General features: G+C 31.7%; 1 protein-coding gene and 1 pseudogene across 1 annotated transcript; both read left to right on the top strand.

The window, feature by feature from the left end:
* Positions 1 to 2286: 2286 nt before the first annotated feature.
* Positions 2287 to 14500, top strand: LOC113363039 (annotated as a pseudogene).
* Positions 14501 to 14594: 94 nt separating this feature from the next.
* LOC113363038 (trypsin-1-like) lies at positions 14595 to 19072 on the top strand. Its single transcript, XM_026605529.1, has 8 exons — positions 14595 to 14637; positions 16691 to 16800; positions 16860 to 17002; positions 17224 to 17375; positions 17598 to 17793; positions 18056 to 18297; positions 18359 to 18525; positions 18908 to 19072. Exons 1-8 carry the CDS (start codon positions 14595 to 14597, stop codon positions 19070 to 19072), a joined length of 1218 nt encoding a protein of 405 aa, XP_026461314.1.
* The last annotated feature ends 733 nt before the right edge of the window (positions 19073 to 19805 follow it).

The following is a 19805-nucleotide window of genomic DNA, read 5'->3' as shown; positions in this document are numbered from 1 at the left end:
TTTTTTGAACAAACGGATAAAAATGCAGGTAAAAATTTCAAACAAAAGTTGGCAAAATATAAATTTTTTCTAAACTTTTTTTTCCAGGAGCCGAACACCAGACTTCTGGAAATTCAGAACTTGTGCAAAATGTTGAAAGTTCAGTCTTGAGTGATAATTCTGATGATATTTTGGATTCGGACAAATCAAAACGATATTGAAATTGGATGAAAATTCAGTCTTGAGTAAAAATCCTGATGATGATTGGATTCGGACAAACCAAAAACGATATTGGATGACTTGCATTATTATAAAATGGTTTTGGGTTTAAGGAAAAAAGCAATACGGAATTTTGGTTGTGCACCACTATTATATTGATGATTTTGTTATCGTTGTTTCTTAGCGATAGAATGAAGAAGAGAAATAGTTGAAAAAGCTTGTTTTTATAAGTGTATAGTACAATTTACAGTATTTTGCTATAAGACAAAAATGTGGAAAATTTCATAATCTAAATATTGTAGAAGACTGTATTTAAAATTATAGGCTTGTATAAAAGTTATAGTTAAAAATGTAAAAATGTTCAGACATTTGAATTTGCAAATATAAAGTATATAGAGGCCTAAAAATTACTTGTAAAAGACTATGAGACTAACTTATAGATAATTTGTAAAATAACCGATTTTCCTAACTTTTGACGACGTTTTCTCAAAAACTGGCCGGCCGATTTTGACCATTCGAAAGATAGTGATTGGGAATCGTGTTTATTAGTTTTTGGTAAAGATCGGCCGAGCCGTTTCTTCGTAATTACATGTTGAAGATCTTTTTGTGTATGTGAGCCAATTTTTGACCTTTTGTCGACATTATCTCAAAAACGACTGGACCGATTTTGCAAATTCAAAACCATTGAAAGATATTGATTAAAAATCGTGTTGATTATACTTGGTAAAGATCAACCGTGCCATTTCCTCTGTAATTATATGTAAAAACTAACTGCATTTTTTGCACATTTTCGCCGCATCTCCGAAACAGCTGACTTGCCTTTGCCAAAAACTAACCACCCGCTTCTCCCCATCATTACGAATTGAATGTTTTTAGATAATTCAAAACGGACGTTCCGTTATCTCAAAAACTAGATTTCTATTTTCTGCACTCTTTGCATCCGTAACTCCGAAACGACTGGACCGACCTTCACCAAAAACTAATCGGCACATCTCTCTATCAATAGGAATCGAATGTTTTTTGAATCATTGAAATCGGTTGATTCTGGGGATAAAAATTGTAACCATACATACCATACATACATATCCATTTTTTCTGAGGCATGCCAAAATGTTCAGAAACCTTTGAAACGTGAAGATATGCAAAAATATTCAATTTCGATTTTTGGACGATTACAATAACTTACCCTACGGGAAGTTAATAGATTTATTTAATTTACATAATTATAGATATTATTAGTATGTTTCAAAGATATCAATTGAAAATAGTTTTTACATTTTATCCACAACTCTTCTTTTATCTATGATTTTATCTAAATAGATAATTAAAATCTTGTTGATAAAGTCGAGTATTTACAAGCTCATGTAACTTGCTTGTAAGGCACAATGCTACTTACAACTAATTTTATTAACTAATATAAAAGTTAGATTAGAAATGAAAAAAAACATTTAAAAATTTGAATTTGGCGCTATTTCAAACTGCCCAAACCTCATGATGTCTGTCTCTTCAGCCAATTTGTTTATAATGGCATATATATTTAAATAGCTAATTTGTTTATATTTTACAACTTGCCTTAAGCAAAATGCTACTGACAACTAGTTTTATTAACTAATTTAAAGTTAAGATTAAAAATTTGAAAAAAACCTTTAAATTTTGAATTTGGCGCTATATCAAAGTTAGTCAAAATCTCATAGATGTCTCTTTCACCATTTTGTTTATAATGACATGCAAATTAGACAGAAAGTTAGACTTTTAGGTTAGAATTGATTTGTGACTAAATAACTTAAACCAATGTGATAAATTGCATTAAAATAATAATATAAAATGATATTAATAATATTATTAAATAATATTTAGTCATTTAATACAAGTTTACAAACGTACTTTCATATTTAGTCTTATTCTGTCAAAATTTTGAGGTTAGGAGTGATTTGTTAATAAAACTTAATAAATATTAATATTAAATCATAAGGACTGTTTAAATTAAAAATCGTTAATAAAATTAAACATTGACATTCCTAAATGATATTTTGTAATTTTATAACCATTTTCATAATATAAATAGTGTTATATGTATTTTGGAGCAAAATGTCTCAAGAGACACAGATAAATACTATTATTAATAATATACTAGTAAGTTTAGTAAATATATAGTTAAATTATATGTATATATAACATATATATGTACAATAAATATTTATGTATATATATAATAAATATTTATATCTATAAGCGATCCTTGTTCGACTAAAGTTTTCTTAGTCGTTTAACAATAACAACAGTAAATTGTTGTAAAAATGCTAAAATCCATAGAGTACTTTTATTTTAAACTGTTTTTCATTTGTTCTCTTGCTTTCGATCATATTATTACTTTTTAAATTTAATTGTGGTCCTTTTTTTACTATTACACAATCTTTTTTATATTAAAGATTGTAATCGTAAAATTGTAGGAATATAAAAAGGCTTTAAAATTACAAAATTTGAGGCCTGTCCTGTTGTTACGGTGGTAAAAGTTATTCTTGGATTTATCATCAATTCTTTTGTAATGAAAAAATATTATAACGAGACTTTTATCATTATTCAATGTTTGTATCATTTTTGTCTTTATAATAATATTTTACATTGTAATTTATATATCTGGTAAATTACTCATCATTTTACATTGTCCTCCTGCTTTTAGTATTTCCATTACTTTTTAATTATTCTATTTTTTTATTATTATAATTTTTATACCTAACCTAACAGGACAACAAGAAAACTTGTAGGATTAAAAATAGGCTTTAAAAATGCAAGAATTTTTCATTGATTTATTATAAATTTTTTTGAAATGATAGTTTTTATTATATATACACCTAAGTCTGTTTTACACGGAGATTGGTTCCAGAAGAAGCCGTGTAAAAAAAAACGTGTAAAAAAAGACATTGACAAAAATGGGTGATTTGTCCTACTCTCTAAAACCTATTAAAATTAGTGAAAAACAAGAATTTTTCAAGAACAAGAATTCATGTTTATTTTAATAATAATTCCCCTAAATTAGTGCTATTCACATTTGCTTTGACCAGTAAAAATTGTTTGTAGGCGCTAAAGGGGAATTCACTTAAATCTTTAAGCTAGTGTTCGCAAACTATCGATACTATCGATGGTTTCACACTTTTTTCTTTCATAAATACATTGTGATATGAACATACTTCGCAAAAATTAAATTTGACAAACAAAATTTAAGTACATAAAATTTCAAATCGTGCTAAATGGAATAAAATCGTGTAAAAAAATTAAAAATATTCAATTTTCAAACCGTGTTATATCAAAACCGTGTACAAAAAGACCGTGTAAAAACAGACTTAGGTGTATATATTATGTTCACTAATCAATTAATTCACTACCATATGTAGATTTATTTATTTATTTGTTTATATAAATATTACTTTATTAAATGATTGTTTTCTTCTCCAGAAAGTTGATGGGATAGAAGAATCCTTCTCTTGTTTTCTATCTCACAAAAATGACGCAGAAAATGAATCCATGGCTCAATACCAATCTCAATTGGGCACAATTTTTTCATCGTTGTCTCAAGAAAATTTAGAAGCTGCTATCAAATATTACTTAAAACAAACGCAACTTTAACTAACCACAGCAAGTTGAAGTGTTTGTTGGGACTCCTTGAAAAATTAGTTGGGAGCAATGTTTTACCACCAAGGTAATAAATAATCAATTATAAATAATTATATATAGAATTCATGAATGTATTTTCTTCCAGGGTGGTTTGTGAAAGCATTCTGGCTTGCGAGAAGCTGTTTACCAAAACCAGGAATTCTGGATTGAATGTTTTAATTTGATGCGCAGAATCATTGGAGGTGTTGACTATAAAGGAGTTAGAGAGATTATGAAGGTATCAACATCTAGATTTGATCCTACATTAACTCATTTGACCCTTATTTAGTTATTAAGATATTTCTTTCCCTCAGGGTTGCAGAGAAAAGGCCCAGACACTGCCCCAGGTCTTGAATTCCAGTTCCGTACCACAATTGAGAGCCTTGGAAAATGTGATTGAATATATTTTTGATAGAAATGCTTGTTTGCTTCCTGGTTACTTCATAGTGACAGAAATACAAAAGGCTTATCCTGATAACAAAAATTGGCCACATTGGGTAATTATCAAGTCATTAAACTAATCAGCAATGGTGCCAATAATTGTAAATGTTTCAATTTATATTTTGCAGAAATTAGCCAATCTCTTCTCATCCTTTGTGGAAAGTTTTAGAGCAACTGCCCAAATGGTGTCAGTCATTGGACATTCTCATATGTTACCAGTTGTAGAACATACTGGTTATGCTGATCATCTAATTAATCCCTGGAAATTAGACAGTACCACATTGAAGTTTTCTTTAAAAGGTAAAAAAAGATATAAGGTGGATTTATAAAGAAATATTTCATATTTGTTTGTTTGTTTGCAGGAAATTTGCCATATGATGCTGATTTGTTGAAGCCACAAACTGAATTGTTGAGATATGTTTTGGAGCAACCGTATTCCAGAGATATGGTTTGCTCGATACTAGGACTTCAAAAACAAGTATGTTGCATATTTATATAACAAAAACAAATGTTACAACTCATGAGTCTTTTACTTCAGCATAAACAAAGATGTATAGCCCTGGAAGAGCAACTGGTAGCCTTAGTGGTTTTAGCTATGGAGCGTTCTGAGCAAGACACTTCTGATACCATCTCATCTCCAAGCAGTTCTTCTCAATCTGCTTCTGCATCTGGTGGAACTCCAGGATCTACCAGTGGAACTACGGCTTCTGGTGCAAGTCAATCTGATGATAACACTTGCACCAGCTCCCAGACTCATTGGTTGTGGTTGCATTTATCTTCTCAGTTGATTTATTTTGTGCTGTTTCAGTTTGCCAACTTTTCAAGTGTTGTTACTGCTTTATATGACAAGGTAATAAAGGAATGTGATAAAAAAATATGAGATGAGGCTTCAATAATATTATTTTTAGTTGTCCGGAAGAGATTTGCGCAAAGGCAGAGATCATTTAATGTGGGTACTCTTGCAATTCATATCAGGCAGCATTCAGAGAAATCCTGTATGTAAATAAACAACTTTTGTTCCAAAATACATTGTCCAGTATTAATAAGTCATATTTTTTCTTAGTTGACTAATTTTCTGCCAGTGTTGCGCCTGTATGACTTACTGTACCCGGAGAAAGAGCCTTTACCAGTACCTGATTTTAACAAACCACAATGCACCCATAGAATGGCTGCAACTTGCATCTGGATACACTTATCCAAAAAGGCTCAAAGTGAACATGTTTCTTTGCATAGACCTTTGCCAATAACTCTTAAACATCACCATGAGTAAGAGTAAAAAAAGCACATCAATAATTTCCTGAATGGAATTATAATTTTTCATCTATTTTTAGATTTCTCCAACATCTGGTGATGCCCAACAACACATCCCTATGTCTTGGTTCTGACTACCGAATAGTGCTCCTCTGCAACGCCTATTCCACAAACCAGGACAACTTTTCCAGACCAATGGCAGCATTAGTAGAAACATTTTAGGAAACCAGAAGTCCACCATGGCTCCGACTTCAGGAACCGGCAGTGTGAGTGGAGCAGGAGGAGGAAGCAGTTCTGGGAGTGGAACTGCTTCTGGAACTAGCGCTGGGAACTCTGGCAGCATGCCAATAGTGAGGGATAAAGGAGAAGGACTTACAGTCTTATCCAGCAGGATTGTAATTGAGTTTGATTTTAGGTTCCTTTGTCTATGAGCATCCTAGATTCTTTAACAGTGCATTCAAAGATGTCTTTGATCCATTCGGTGGTCACTCATGTCATCAAGTTGGCACAGACGCAAAACAAAAGTTCTCCAGGACAGAGCAACATGGCTCCTGCACTTGTTGAAACTTATTCAAGACTGCTGGTGTACACAGAAATTGAGAGCTTGGGAATAAAAGGATTTATAAGTACGCACACATAAAAAATTGGTACTAAAAACTGCATTGCATCATGTATTGTCCATTTTTAGGTCAACTCTTGCCAACAGTCTTCAAATCTCATGCTTGGGGTATCTTGTTTACGTTGTTGGAAATGTTTTCCTATCGGATGCACCATATTCAACCACATTATAGGGTGCAGTTGTTGTCACATTTGCATTCTTTGGCTGCTGTTCCTCAGACCAATCAGACACAATTGCATTTATGGTTAGTAGATTGATTTAGAAGTATCAATTAAGAATTGATTAAAACTGTTTTGTATCTTTCAGTGTTGAAAGTACTGCTTTGAGGTTGATCACTGGTTTAGGAAGTCATGAGGTAAATATATATACATGTATACATTTATAATATATATATATATATAATTGCATCTATTTTTATATTTTCAGGTTCAACCTCAGTTAAGCAGATTTCTATCAGAACCCAAAGCTTTGGTCTCTGCAGAAAGTGAAGAGCTCAACAGGGCACTTGTGTTGACATTGGCCCGGTCAATGCATATTACTGGAACAGGTAATACCGTGATTTTAGAGTTGTTCTGGAACATCATGATGTTTGACATTATTTAACTGGTTTATAACTTACAAGAGATTAATTTATTAGTGGTCTTTCTGAGAGTCATTCTACACCACTACTGAATTTCTTATGTATGTCCACTTTATCTTCTCCATTCATCTCCAGTACCACATTTCAGAGCTCTTCAGGTAGATTTGCTCAGGTTTTTTATAATTCATATTTCTGATCCCTACAGAGCCATGCTCCAAATATTACAAAATGCATATACCAACTTTAAGTTAGTTTTAACTGGATTTTAAATAGTACAATGAATTCAATTCTTTTCTCCTAGGTTCTGATAACATCTCTGGTGCCTGGTGCAAAGAACTACTGAACACCATAATGCAAAACACACCACACTCGTGGGCCAATCACACTTTGCAGTGCTTCCCAAATGTCCTAAATGAATTCTTCACACAGGTAAGGAAAAAAATATTTCAGGAGAAAATACTCCTGCACAATTCAAAACTTGGTCATTTTCCTTTCAGAACCCTGTTCCAAAAGAGAACAGACAACAGTTGAAGAAGTCAGTGGATGAGGAGTTCAGAAATTGGAGTTGCATGTCCAATGAGAATGATATTATTGCTCATTTTAGTGTTGCTGGTACACCACCATTGTTCCTTTGTCTTCTGTGGAAGATGATCTTGGAGACTGATCGTGTCAGTGTTGTAGCTTATAAGATTTTAGAAAGGATTGGTAAATAAAGGATAATTTGTTGAATTTTACTAAGTTTCTTCTAAGTATATTTTATAAATGGCTTCTTTTTTAGGTGCAAGAGCCTTGTCTGCACATCTCCGTAAATTCTGTGATTATTTTGTGTTTGAAGTGACAACCTCTGCAGGACAACAACAAGTCAACAAATGTGTGGACACCATTAATGATATGATTTGGAAATATAATATTATTACAATTGATCGGCTTGTCTTGTGCCTGGTAAATATAATAGACATATATATATATATATATATATAATATATATATATATATATATATAATATATATATATATATATATATAATATATATATATATATATATATATATATATATATATATATATATATATATACTAGATGGCCCGACAAACACCAATTTGACCAATAAGTTATTTTTGACGTATAAATATCTAGTATTGCAGTAGTCTCATGTAGGCATGGGAAATGATTTGATTTTTATAATGCCTATAATATACATTATAAAATATAGAATAGAATAAGGGTCTAAAAAAGAAATGTCCAACCCTGAATCAAAATTGTTTTTTGAAGAAGGATTTTAGCTTTTCCAAAAGCTCAAGTGAAAATAGTTATCCAGCTTTCACTAACTGAAAAAAGAATGAAAAATAATTTGCAAATTTGCAAAAGAAGTGATGTAGTAAGAGGGTGAAAATTTAGTACTGTTTGTGTTTTTTTCTCTAGGCATTAAAGTAAATAAAATAAAATAAATATACTACACTATATGCAGCAGATTAAATGCATTAATGTACAATTTTTAAAATGGCTATAATATACAGAATAGAATATATAGAATAGAATAAGTTGGTCCAAATGAGAAGTGTTAAGAGTAGACAACCCTGAATCAAAATTGTTTTTTGAAGAAGGATTTTAGCTTTTCCAAAAGCTCAAGAAAAAATAGTCATCCAGCTTTCACTAACTGAAAAAGGGATGAAAAATAATTTGATTTTTAAATTGACTCTTGCAAAAGAAGTGATGTAGCAGGAGGGTCAAAATTTAGGACTGTGCGTTTATTTTTTTCACTAAGCATTATAGAAAATAGAATAAAAAAAATACTACACTACAATGTACAATTTTTAAAATGGCTATAATATACAACCTTGAATGTGTAGAATAGAATAAGTTGACCCAAAAAAGAAATGTCCAGAGTGGATATCCCTGAATCAAAATTGTTTTTTAAAGAAAGATTTTAGCTTTTACAAAAGCTCAAGAAAATATTAATTGAAATTCAGCAATAAATACTCATCCAGCTTTCAGTAACTGAAAAAGGGATGAAAAATGATTGCAAAAGAAGTGTGGGAGGGTAAAAATTTAGGATTTTTTGTGTTTATTTTTTTTTTCTAGCCATTATAGAAAGTAGAATGAACAAATGTACTATGCCTTATATAAAAATGCAGATTAAATTTATTAATGTACAATTTTTTCTGTAGGCTTTAAGGACCCAAGAAGGCAGTGAAGCTCAAGTTTGCTTTTTCATAATCCAATTATTATTATTAAAAGCATCCGAAGTCAGAAATAGAGTTCATGATTTTGTGAAGGAAAACAGTCCAGAGCATTGGAAGCAATCCAATTGGTAAAAATAAATTATATATATATATATATATATATATATAAATATATATATAAATATATAATTTTATATATCTGTTTACCTTTTAGGCATGAAAAGCATTTGGCTTTCCACAGAAAATATCCAGAAAAGTTTGCTCCTGAAGAAAGTAATCCCACGGGAGCTTACAGTCCTCTTCCAGTTTTATTTGGAAATGTTTGTTTGAGGTTTGTTATATTAATTTTATTTATATGTTTAAATTATATTTCTAATTTTATTAATATTTAAATAATGTTGATAAAGTATTGAGTAATATAAATAACATACTTTTTGTATTAAATAATTTATTAATGTTTGAAATCATTAATGTAAATTTATCATAATTAATTTTTATTATTGATGTAGTATTTTTTAATATTAAAACTGACTTATTTTTTATCACAATTTTAAAATTATATTCTTTACAATCTAATGATTATAAATTTATTTGAATTTAAATGATTAAGTTTCAATATATAGTTAATAAAATAATAATAATTAATTCAATATTAAAAATATAGTTTATAATATAATTATTTTATTATTTTTTCAGGTTTCTTCCAGTATTTGACATAGTCATACATAGATATTTGGAAATATCTGCAGTTCGAAAAAGTTTGGAGATACTTTTGGATCATTTAGGATGTTTATATAAATTCCACGGTAAAATAACTAATTAACTAAAGAATTATTAGCAAGTACTAATTGATAATAGATTAATTAATCAGTTTTCCTTTTTTTTTAGACCGTCCAGTGACATATTTGTATAATACTTTACATTATTATGAACGAAAAATCAGGGACAGTCCACCTTTGAAAAGAAGACTGGTAATAAAAGAATAATAATAATAATATATAATATATATGTGTATATATATATATATATATATATATATATATATTAGTTATTATTTTATATTTTTTTTAGGTTTCTGCAATTTTGGGGTCCTTGAAAGATATAAGGCCTCCAAATTGGGCTCTTAGTGAAACTTATCAGGTAAAATACTGCAAAATATTATGATAAATTATTAGGGTTATAAATAATATTTATAATTTTTTTAGGCTTTTATGTTAAAACCTGAAACTGAAGCAGTTTTATGGATTCCTGATTTATCTTATTATATTTCCTTAGTTAAAAGGATGGTTGAAAGTAAGTAAAATTATTTTATTTATTAACTTAAGATTATTATTTATTATTCAATAAATTTTATTCAATATTAAATATGCATTTACTTTAATTATAATATTAGTTAATCAAGGAGAAAAAAGACTTTAATAGTTGTTGTGGATATTTATCCTGTCCTATTGTCAATTTTGGGTATTCCGAGTTTCTGTACAGTATTATGATGTTTGATAATATTGTAGGCCATTTAATTTTGCACCAATTTCTCTAATACATCATTCAGATTAATCAAATGATTCAAACGTTACAAGAATTGTAACAAATTAATGCACCAGAAATTACTCAGTTCAAAGTTACTGTACCATAAATAGCACACCAATACTAATATTATTAATATTTTTTTAGCTATGTCCGGTACAGTAAATCACTTCTCAGGAGTGGATTGGAGATTCAACGAATTCCCTAACGCCTCTGCCCATGCCCTTTATGCTACTTGTGTCGAATTGATGGGGCTCCCAGTGGGTCCTCCCCTGGTTGCAGGAGGCCTTTTGGACGTCCTGGCCAAAGGGTAAGAAATAAGGGATAAAAATTGAAGAATAAGACATCAAAAATAATGAAAGATACAGGAAGAAGCAAAAAGTCTTGCAGTTTGATGTAATTTGGTACAAGATATTTGTTTAATTGAGATTTCTGAGTATATTGAGTTGCTGTAGGGTTATGAGGTCTTAAATAATTGTAGATAATTTAATTTAATGCCCATGGGGCTCCCAGTGGGTCCTCCCCTGGTTGCAGGAGGCCTTCTGGACGTCCTGACCAAAGGGTAAGAAATAAGAGATAAAAATTGAAGTATAAGACATCAAAAAAGAGAAGGGATAAAGAAGAAGCAAAAAGTCTTGCACTTTGTTTAAAAGGACAGGATGTAATTTGGTACAAGATTTTTGTTTAATTGAGATTTCTGATTATGCCAAATTGCTGTAGGGTATTGAGGTCTTAAACAATGTTGTAGATAATTTAATTTGTGACTTGTGTTGAATTAATGGGACTCCCAGTAGGTTCTCCCCTGGTTTCAGGAGGCCTTCTGGACGTCCTGGCCAAAGGTAAGAAATAAGGGATAATAACTAAAGAATAAGACATAAAAATGATAAAAGATACAGGAAGAAGCAGAAAGTCTTGCACTTTGTTTAAAAGGCCAGGATGTAATGGGGCACAAGATGGTTTAAATGAGATTTAAGAGTATACCAAGTTACTGTAGGGTTATGAGGTCTCATTTGCCAAAAGTATCATTCAAATTCATTGAATAGTTTAAGAGTTGCAAGAGTTATAATAAACCAACTTTCTATTATTGGCAGGTACACAGTGATACCGCCAACAGAAATCTACAGCTGGATAAACTGTGTTGGTTTAATCCTGTCATCATTGCCTGAATCGTATTGGAGTGTTCTACATGAAAGATTGCTTCAGGTCATCAATTCTAAGGAGATGGTGCAATGGCCTTACAAGTAAATATAGTAACAATAAAGCAAGAGTTGTATTTGTAGACTGATCATCAGTAAAGTTCTAAAGGATTGCTATAATATTAAAGTAAATTTAATTAATAATAATAATTATTATTATTATTTTAGACATTCCCCATTCCTACTGTACAACTTTGCCCAGTCGTCCCAATGCGCCTTAGAATGCGAATTCAGTTTGGCCCTGGCCAGTGCCCATGCAGTTTGGCACCATGCCGGTCCTGGACACATTGCTCAAGTGCCCAAGTAAGTAACAAATAAATAATATATATATATATATATATATATATATATATTAATTTTTTTTATATAATTTTGATGTTGAAATATGTGATATTCAGTTTTCAGGGCAATACATCAATTAAAAGTTTTTAAAGTCATACAAATTTTTTAATTGATGTATTGCCCTGAAAACTGAATATCATATATATATATATATATACATGTTTCCATTTCCTTTCTAGGTTTATAAAAGAAATAAAAGTACGAACCGAGGCCCAGTTATTGTTTGTGTGCCATCTGGTGGGTCCATTTCTGCAAAGGTACAATTCTGAAAGACCAAGAGCAGTCATCGAGTTGGCACAGGCACTCTATGAGCAATTAGAGCAAGTTGATAAGACTCAGCAGCATTTGGAGTTTATGGATCCTGTCTGTGATCTCCTGTAAGGAAAAAAATTATAAATTTATATATATATATATATATATATATATGTGTGTGTGTGTGTTTATGTATAAATTTTAAGACTATTCAGCAGTTAAGTTTGTCCTGTTTAAATTTGGTATCAGTGCATTAAGATAAAAATTTAAAGTAATGTTTATAGATGATGGATTCTAATCATTTTTAGTTATTCAGTTAGACTATTGCAGACTCTGCTAATCTTGTACACTGTAAAATCTGTAGTTGTCCACCTTTTTTGCTATTTTGGAAGAACTTCTATCTGTGGAATCTGACTACAGTTCTGGTCTTTATTTTGAATCCACTCTTTTGATTGCATTTGGAGTCTCATTTTTGATCTTGCACCTGATCATTTTGCTAATTTGTTTTGTGATCAGTGCATCGACATTGATTTTGTCAGCAATGCATCAACAGACTCTGCCAATCTTGTAGAGACTGTAAAATCAATAGGTGTCTACCTTTTTTTGCTTTCTTGGAATAACTTCTTTTTGCTTCTGGTCCTGTGCTGTCATTACTTTGGATCCAATCTTTTGATTGAATTTGGAGTGTCATTTTTTATTTATCATCTGCATCTGATCACTTTACTAATTGTTTGGTCATCTAGTTTAATTATTTGGTCCTCTAAGTTGTGTTCTCCAATTTTAGAAGTTTTATCAGTATCTAGTTGTACAATCTTCTACTACATCACCATTATGACAGCTTGACCTTAATTTGCTACTCATTTTAATTGATAGATCTGCTACTCATTTTAATTGATAGAGTTGGAAGTTAGGCTCTTCCTTAATTAATCCAGAATCTCTCCTGGTTAATTTTGTTTATCTAAAAATATTTATCAGAACTTTTGTGAGATTAAACTACATTCATTCCTGTATTGAAATTGATGTCTGATCATTGATCCTACAACTGGTGTCTTTGCTAACTCTTTGTCTTGGTGTCTTTGTCATCTAAATTGTCTTTAAAATATATTATCTATTATGGTTTATACAGAAGTATCTGATGTCGAATCTACTACTACATCACAATCACAACAGCTTGACCTTTATCTGCTATTCATCTCAATTTATGTTGGAAGTTGGAAATTAAGTTCTTTCTCATTTAATCCAGAATCTCTCCTGGTTAAATTTGTTGATTTATCAGAACTTTTATGAAATAAAACTACAGTCATTCCTGTATTGAAATTGATGTCTGATTATTGATCCTGCAACTGGTGTCTTTGTTAACTCTTTGTCTTGGTGTCTTTGTCATCTAAATTGTCTTTAAAATATATTATCTATGATGGTTTATCCAGAAGTATCTGATGTCAAATCTACTACTACATCACAATCACAACAGCTTGACCTTTATCTGCAATCCATTTCAATTTATGTTGGAAGTTAAGTTCTACCTGCATTAATCCAGGATCTCGGATCTCCAGGATTTTGTTTTTTTACTAATATTCATCAGAGCTATTGTGAAATGAGACAGAGTCGTTCCTGTATTGAAAATGATGTCTGATTATTGATCCTGCAACTGGTGTCTTTGCTAACTTCTTGTCTTGGTGTCTTTGTCATCCAAATTGTCTTTGTCATCCAAAATATATGATCTATCATGATTTATCCAGAAGTATCTGATTGGAAAAGTATTGATTCAGAATGCACCTGTGGTTTTCCTTGTCCAATTGTAGATTCAACCTCTTGATCTTTCACCAATTATCCTTTACCCCCAGGTATCACATCAAATACATGTTCGTCGGCGACATGATGCGCAGCGAAGTAGAACCAATCGTCAGAAGACTCCGACCAGCTCTCCAGATGCGCCTCAGATTCATAGCTCATCTCAACGTCGACGAAATCTCGTCATCTTCCACTACCCCCTCGACCAACCCCAGTGGACAGAACACCCCAGCCGCAAGCACACCAGTCAGCATCAGTAGTAGTAGCAGCACTAACCAACAGCAACAACAACAGCAGCAGCAGCAGCAACAGAATATGAATGTCAATGTGAATCTGGCATCGACCAATGCCAATCTGATCGGTGGCAATGCTGGTGTCGGGCAGAATGTTGTGTCTGGAGGAACTGGGGCTGGTGGGAATGTCAATTTGGGCAATGGTGGGAATAGTAGTAATAGTTTGGGGAATATTTAGTTAAGAGATAATTATTTTTGTATATTTTATAAAGAAATACATCCGTTTCAGTATTAATATATGTGTGTTTTATGAAGATTTTAAGTGGTATATCATGTTTTCAGGTTTCAGAGTATACCATGGTTATAGTCAATATGGTAAATAGTAAAAACTTTGTTAAAAAATCCATGATATATCTTTGAATCTTTCATAAAAATAAAATGGCAAAAACTTTGGGTATACTGATTGATGTAGGGCTTAATATATTTGGAAAAAGTTGTAGAATATTTAATTTTAAACAAAATTGTCTTATAAATCATTCATATTAATCAAATGGTTTTAAAGTTATAAGAGATATAATAAAAAGAATCAATTTTAGAAAGCTCTGAGTATTGGAGCAATATGCCTCAACATGCAGGGTCTGCTTCAAAGTAACGTATCGTGCGAGAAATCGTCTTAAGCGTGATTATATCGACGTGGTTCTGCTGTATGCTGTATATATTATATTTGAAATAACTTCTACCCTTCTCACTCGCAAACTGCATCCGAGTGGAAGAGGTTATTAAAAGAAATAGATAAATATAAAATTGATTGAATCATTGATAATGGGCAGTACTGCCCTAGGGCAGGTCCATGAGCTGAGTTAAACTCCAACTCAATTCAGGGAAGAATAGTGTGACATTTCCCATTGCCTTTTCACACCCCAGTGCCCGAAATGGGCTCTTTTCAATTGGATACATATTTTTTATCTAAGTGAAAATTGATATCACTTCTGCATGATATCAGGTTATCTAGAGCGGGGTTTCCAACGTTTTATACATCATTCATATTAATCGAATGGTTTTAAAGTTATAAGATATATAATAAATCAATTCATTTTTATAATGCTCTGAGTATTTTAATAGAGGATAGCAAAAATATCAATACGTGCAAATACCACAACGTGCAAGGTCTGCCTTAAAGTAACGTTTTATGCGAGAAATCGTCTTAAGCGCGATTATATCGACCTGGTTCTGCTGTATGCTGTATATATTATATTTTAAATTACTTTTACATTTTCAACTTGCGAATTGCGGTCGCGGCTGCATCCGAGTGGAAAGGGTTAAAAACTTAATTCAAAAAAATAGATAGATATAAAATTGATTGATTCATTGATAATGGGCAGTACTGCCCTAGGGCAGGTCCATGAAATGTGTTAAACACCAACTTAATTCAGAGAAAAGTGTAAGGGATTTCCCATTGCCTTTTCACACCGCAGTGCCCAAGGTGGGCTTATTTTCAATTGGAAACATATTTTTCGCCTATATTTTCAAGTGAATAAAATTGATATCACTTCTGCATGATTCGAACAAATGGGTATTACTGACCTAGGGCAGGTTCATGAGCTGAGTTAACTCCAACTCAATTCAGAGAAGAATAAGATGAGGGATTTCCCATTGCCCTTTCACACCGCAGTGCCCGAAATGGGCCCATTTTCAATTGGAAATATATTTTTTGTCTATATTTTCAAGTGAATAAAATTGATATCACTTCTGCATGATTCGAACTCAGGACCCTAACCACACGAGACAGTGCGTTTTACCGTTACGCCATAGAACACCTATATTAACCCTTTCCACTCGCGAATTTTGAGATTTATATAAATTTTGGCATCCGAGTGGAAAGGGTGAATATTAATGATGTATACATGTTAATAATAAGAGTACAAAAAATTTCTAATTTGACAATTTAGAAATCATTTTTCTTATCATCAGTTTAGCATTTTAGTGTTCTAATTTTTTTTATCAAGAAATATTTTTTTGGGAAATTTGTAATATACATTTATGTATACATATATATACACATATATGTATATGTAAATATTCATGTATATTTATATGTTTTCAAAAGTACCAGCATATTTTATCATTTAGGCGATTAGAAATTTATATATATAAATAAAAAAAATCGACAAAGCCATTAGTGTAAAAAGAAACTTGATTCGAATGATGTCTTTAACAATATTTAAAATAGTTTATAAAATTAAATTATTATTTTTAATTTGCAAATTTGGTGCTATTTTGTGTGAAGAAGTTTATGAAAATTCTGAAGAGGTTTATTATGGTAAGAAATGTATTAATAATAATCATAATTAATTAAAAATTAATTTAATTTTGCAGTAATAATAATATTTTAATTAAATTTTTCAACGAATATATTGAATTTCAACAGATATTTTACCATCATGGTTAAATTCTACAAATAATAATATACATATACATTTGCAACAAGAAAATAGCAACAAATCTGAAATTAAAATTTTGGAAATTGCAACAAACCAAGTAAGTAAAAATATAAAAATATATATATTTATATTCATAATATATATTATTATTTTTAGACCGATGAATTTCACCAAGTTTGCAACAAAACATTGGCAGATGGATCCACAAGATTTTGTCGACATTTTCGTTTTTGCATTTTGCCAGAGTTTATGCAAAATTTTACAAAATACGAAGAAATTGCTTGCGAAATCGATAACAGGTAAAATAAGAATAATAATAATAATAATAAATATTGATTATCATTATTTTGACCCACTGTACTTGTAATAGTACAGCAAAACAAAACGTTAAATATAAATAATGTATTAAATAAATTTGTGTAAAATTAAATCATCTACAACTTTTTCTAACATCAAATGACCATACAACAACTCAGTATACTCAAAAATGCCGAAGAAAAACGTATGTTTTATTTTCCAGATACGCAGGAGTCTGTTGTCCAGAGGATTTAAACGAACGGTTCTTTTTTCCTACAAAATCGCCCCAGGAAGCCCCATCGTGGGGCGAACGACCCACAGAGTTACCTTTGGGTCCTCCGCCTCAGAATGGAGGACAACAGAAGCCTTATAAAGGTCAGAAAGTAAAAGACATATGTTTTAACAATTTTCAAAAATATTACTCAACTTCAGCACAATTTTCTCCTTTTGGAAAGCATTGTAGTAAAAATATTTATTTACAGAAATTTTAGTAAATTTTATCTAGTTTCTAAATATCCAAACTAAATTTAAAACGACCCATCAGAAAAAAAGTTGTACTAAAAAAACTAAAAAAGAGGACACGTATCTATTACCCAGGTTGTGGTACAAGTTCGGCCCGTGGCCCTTTGCGTATAGCAGGTGGCCAACCTGCAAATCCTGGCCGTTGGCCATGGATGGCAGCACTGTTCAGGCATTCTCAAAGCTTCTCGAACACAGGACCTTTGGAACTATTTTGTGGAGGCTCTTTGATTACAGATAGACACGTTCTGACAGCTGCTCATTGCACAAATAGGTAAGTTTGGTGAAAAGATGGATTTATAAATGGTGGTGGAAAATAGAAGGTTGGTTGGAAATTTTATAGGCTGCAAATCTTGGTAATGTTGTATTTATGCACTTCGAAGTAAATTTAGTTAATAAATCTACCACAACTATCAAACCATTAGATTAATCTGAACTCCAATCATTGGTAGAAAATTAAATCATCTACAATTTTTACTAACATCATAATTCTCTACAATAATTCATTAGACCTTATACCAATTATTTTTTACCAGAATGAGGCCGCGAGACCTGTTCGTCCGTCTAGGCGAAACAGATCTCTCCTCAACCAGACCAGAAGGATCTTTCACTGTTGCCGAAATCCGCCAACATCGATCTTTCGATCCTTCATCCTACGAGCACGACATATCGATTATCCGACTATCAAAACCAATTCGATCTTATGACCTTAGAATATCTCCAGTCTGTCTGCCGCCAATTGGCAGCACTTGGGAGAACGAGATGGCTGTGGTCACTGGTAAGAGGAAGATCTTTGTTGATATATTCCAGGGATGTATGATTATTTTTATTGTTTTCAGGTTGGGGCAGTTCCTATTATGGAGGTCCTTTGAATAAAGGCGGTTTGAGGGAAGTTGCGGTGCCTGTTTGGAACCAGAGGGATTGTACTAATGCTTTTGCGCACCAGAAGCTGGTGAGCTCGGTTTTGTGTGCGAGCAGTAAACGAGGAGGAAAGGACAGTTGTCAGGTAAGAAGTAAGGAGAAGGTTCTTTTTAGCCAGAAGTTTGCTGGTGATAATATTTTAAGTGAATCAGTTTTCTTTGGTAAATGTTTGGTGAATCAGTTCGTCTGGTAAATACGTTATCAGACAAATACAAGACCAGACAAATATTTTGCCAAGTAAATACGTTTCAGCTTCTTGGAGACTATTTATCTGGCAAATTAGCAGTTTTATAAAAAAGTTAAACAAGCACAGAGTAGGCAGGTAAAAAAGTTGGCACAAAAACAAGTTTTTAGGCTAATCTGGACAAAGAGCAGAAGACCTTCTATGAAATCAATTATTCTTTCACCATCAGGATACTTTTGAAATCTATATCTTCTCCATCATCATCTACTTTTTTCTCTCCCAGGGTGACAGTGGCGGTCCCTTAGTCCACAAACTATCAACAAACGGTCGTTGGGTTCTCATTGGTGTCGTCAGTTGGGGAATACGATGTGGTGAGCCAGGAAAACCAGGAGTCTACACAAGGGTCAACTCTTATTTGGATTGGATCGTTAGAAATGCAGTTTTTTAGAGACAGATGATACACTAATTGTAATTAGGAGAACAATAAAACAATAATAGACTTTGCACATTTTGGTGTTTCATATTCATTTTGAAGTCAAATTGGTGAAATAACAGGTGGTAAAAGATGAAAGGTGGTAAATAGATGAAAAATAGGTGAAATACATGTAGCCTCTGGCTCTATACAGATCAGAAACATGGACTCTATAGAAATTCAGGGGTTGTTTAGAGATGTAAATGAAAAGCATTCACACAGAGATCAAATAAAGTAGTATTGCAAGGTATGCTAGAGAAAAAGGTATTTACTGTATAGAAAAGAAAAAAAAACTGGGTGAGAGCATTTTTGGTCGAAAATGCCTCTTGTATGACGTCATTGAAAGTAAGATTAAACTGAATGTATAAGGACGAAGAAAAATGTAGTTATTGGAACAATTGCATGAGAAGACAAATTCTAGAGAACTGAAAAATGAGGCACAGGAGCACAAGTTTGAGAAGTAACATAAGAGAAAGTAAAGGTATACATGCACACACACACACATATATATATATATACATATATATTTACCTTTATATAATTTTATTGATTGAATTTCCCTCTCAGTGCGGTTTGTGCACTTAACGTGATTAATTAGATGAGTGGATACTTTTTGTTTGTCATGAATATGCCTTCATCAGGGGTTAATGTAAAACTTTATATATATATATATATATATATATATATATATATATTATAGTTTACATAC

Source organism: Ctenocephalides felis, unplaced genomic scaffold (genome assembly GCF_003426905.1).
Source record: "Ctenocephalides felis isolate EL2017-DRISC unplaced genomic scaffold, ASM342690v1 CF-g0.4_SCAFFOLD_00845, whole genome shotgun sequence".
NCBI classification, from domain to species: domain Eukaryota; kingdom Metazoa; phylum Arthropoda; class Insecta; order Siphonaptera; family Pulicidae; genus Ctenocephalides; species Ctenocephalides felis.
Note: the sequence above shows the minus strand (reverse complement) of the source record. Positions and strands in the feature narration are given on the sequence as shown.

Bases quoted from the DNA above. Each gene is read 5' to 3' on its own strand.
- LOC113363038 (XM_026605529.1), top strand. From the start codon at position 14,595: ATGTTTTCAGGTTTCAGAGTATACCATGGTTATAGTCAATATG. The intron at 16,801-16,859 runs GTAAGTAAAAAT...TATTATTTTTAG, and splicing joins TGGAAATTGCAACAAACCAA to ACCGATGAATTTCACCAAGT. The intron at 18,298-18,358 runs GTAAGAGGAAGA...TATTGTTTTCAG, and splicing joins CGAGATGGCTGTGGTCACTG to GTTGGGGCAGTTCCTATTAT.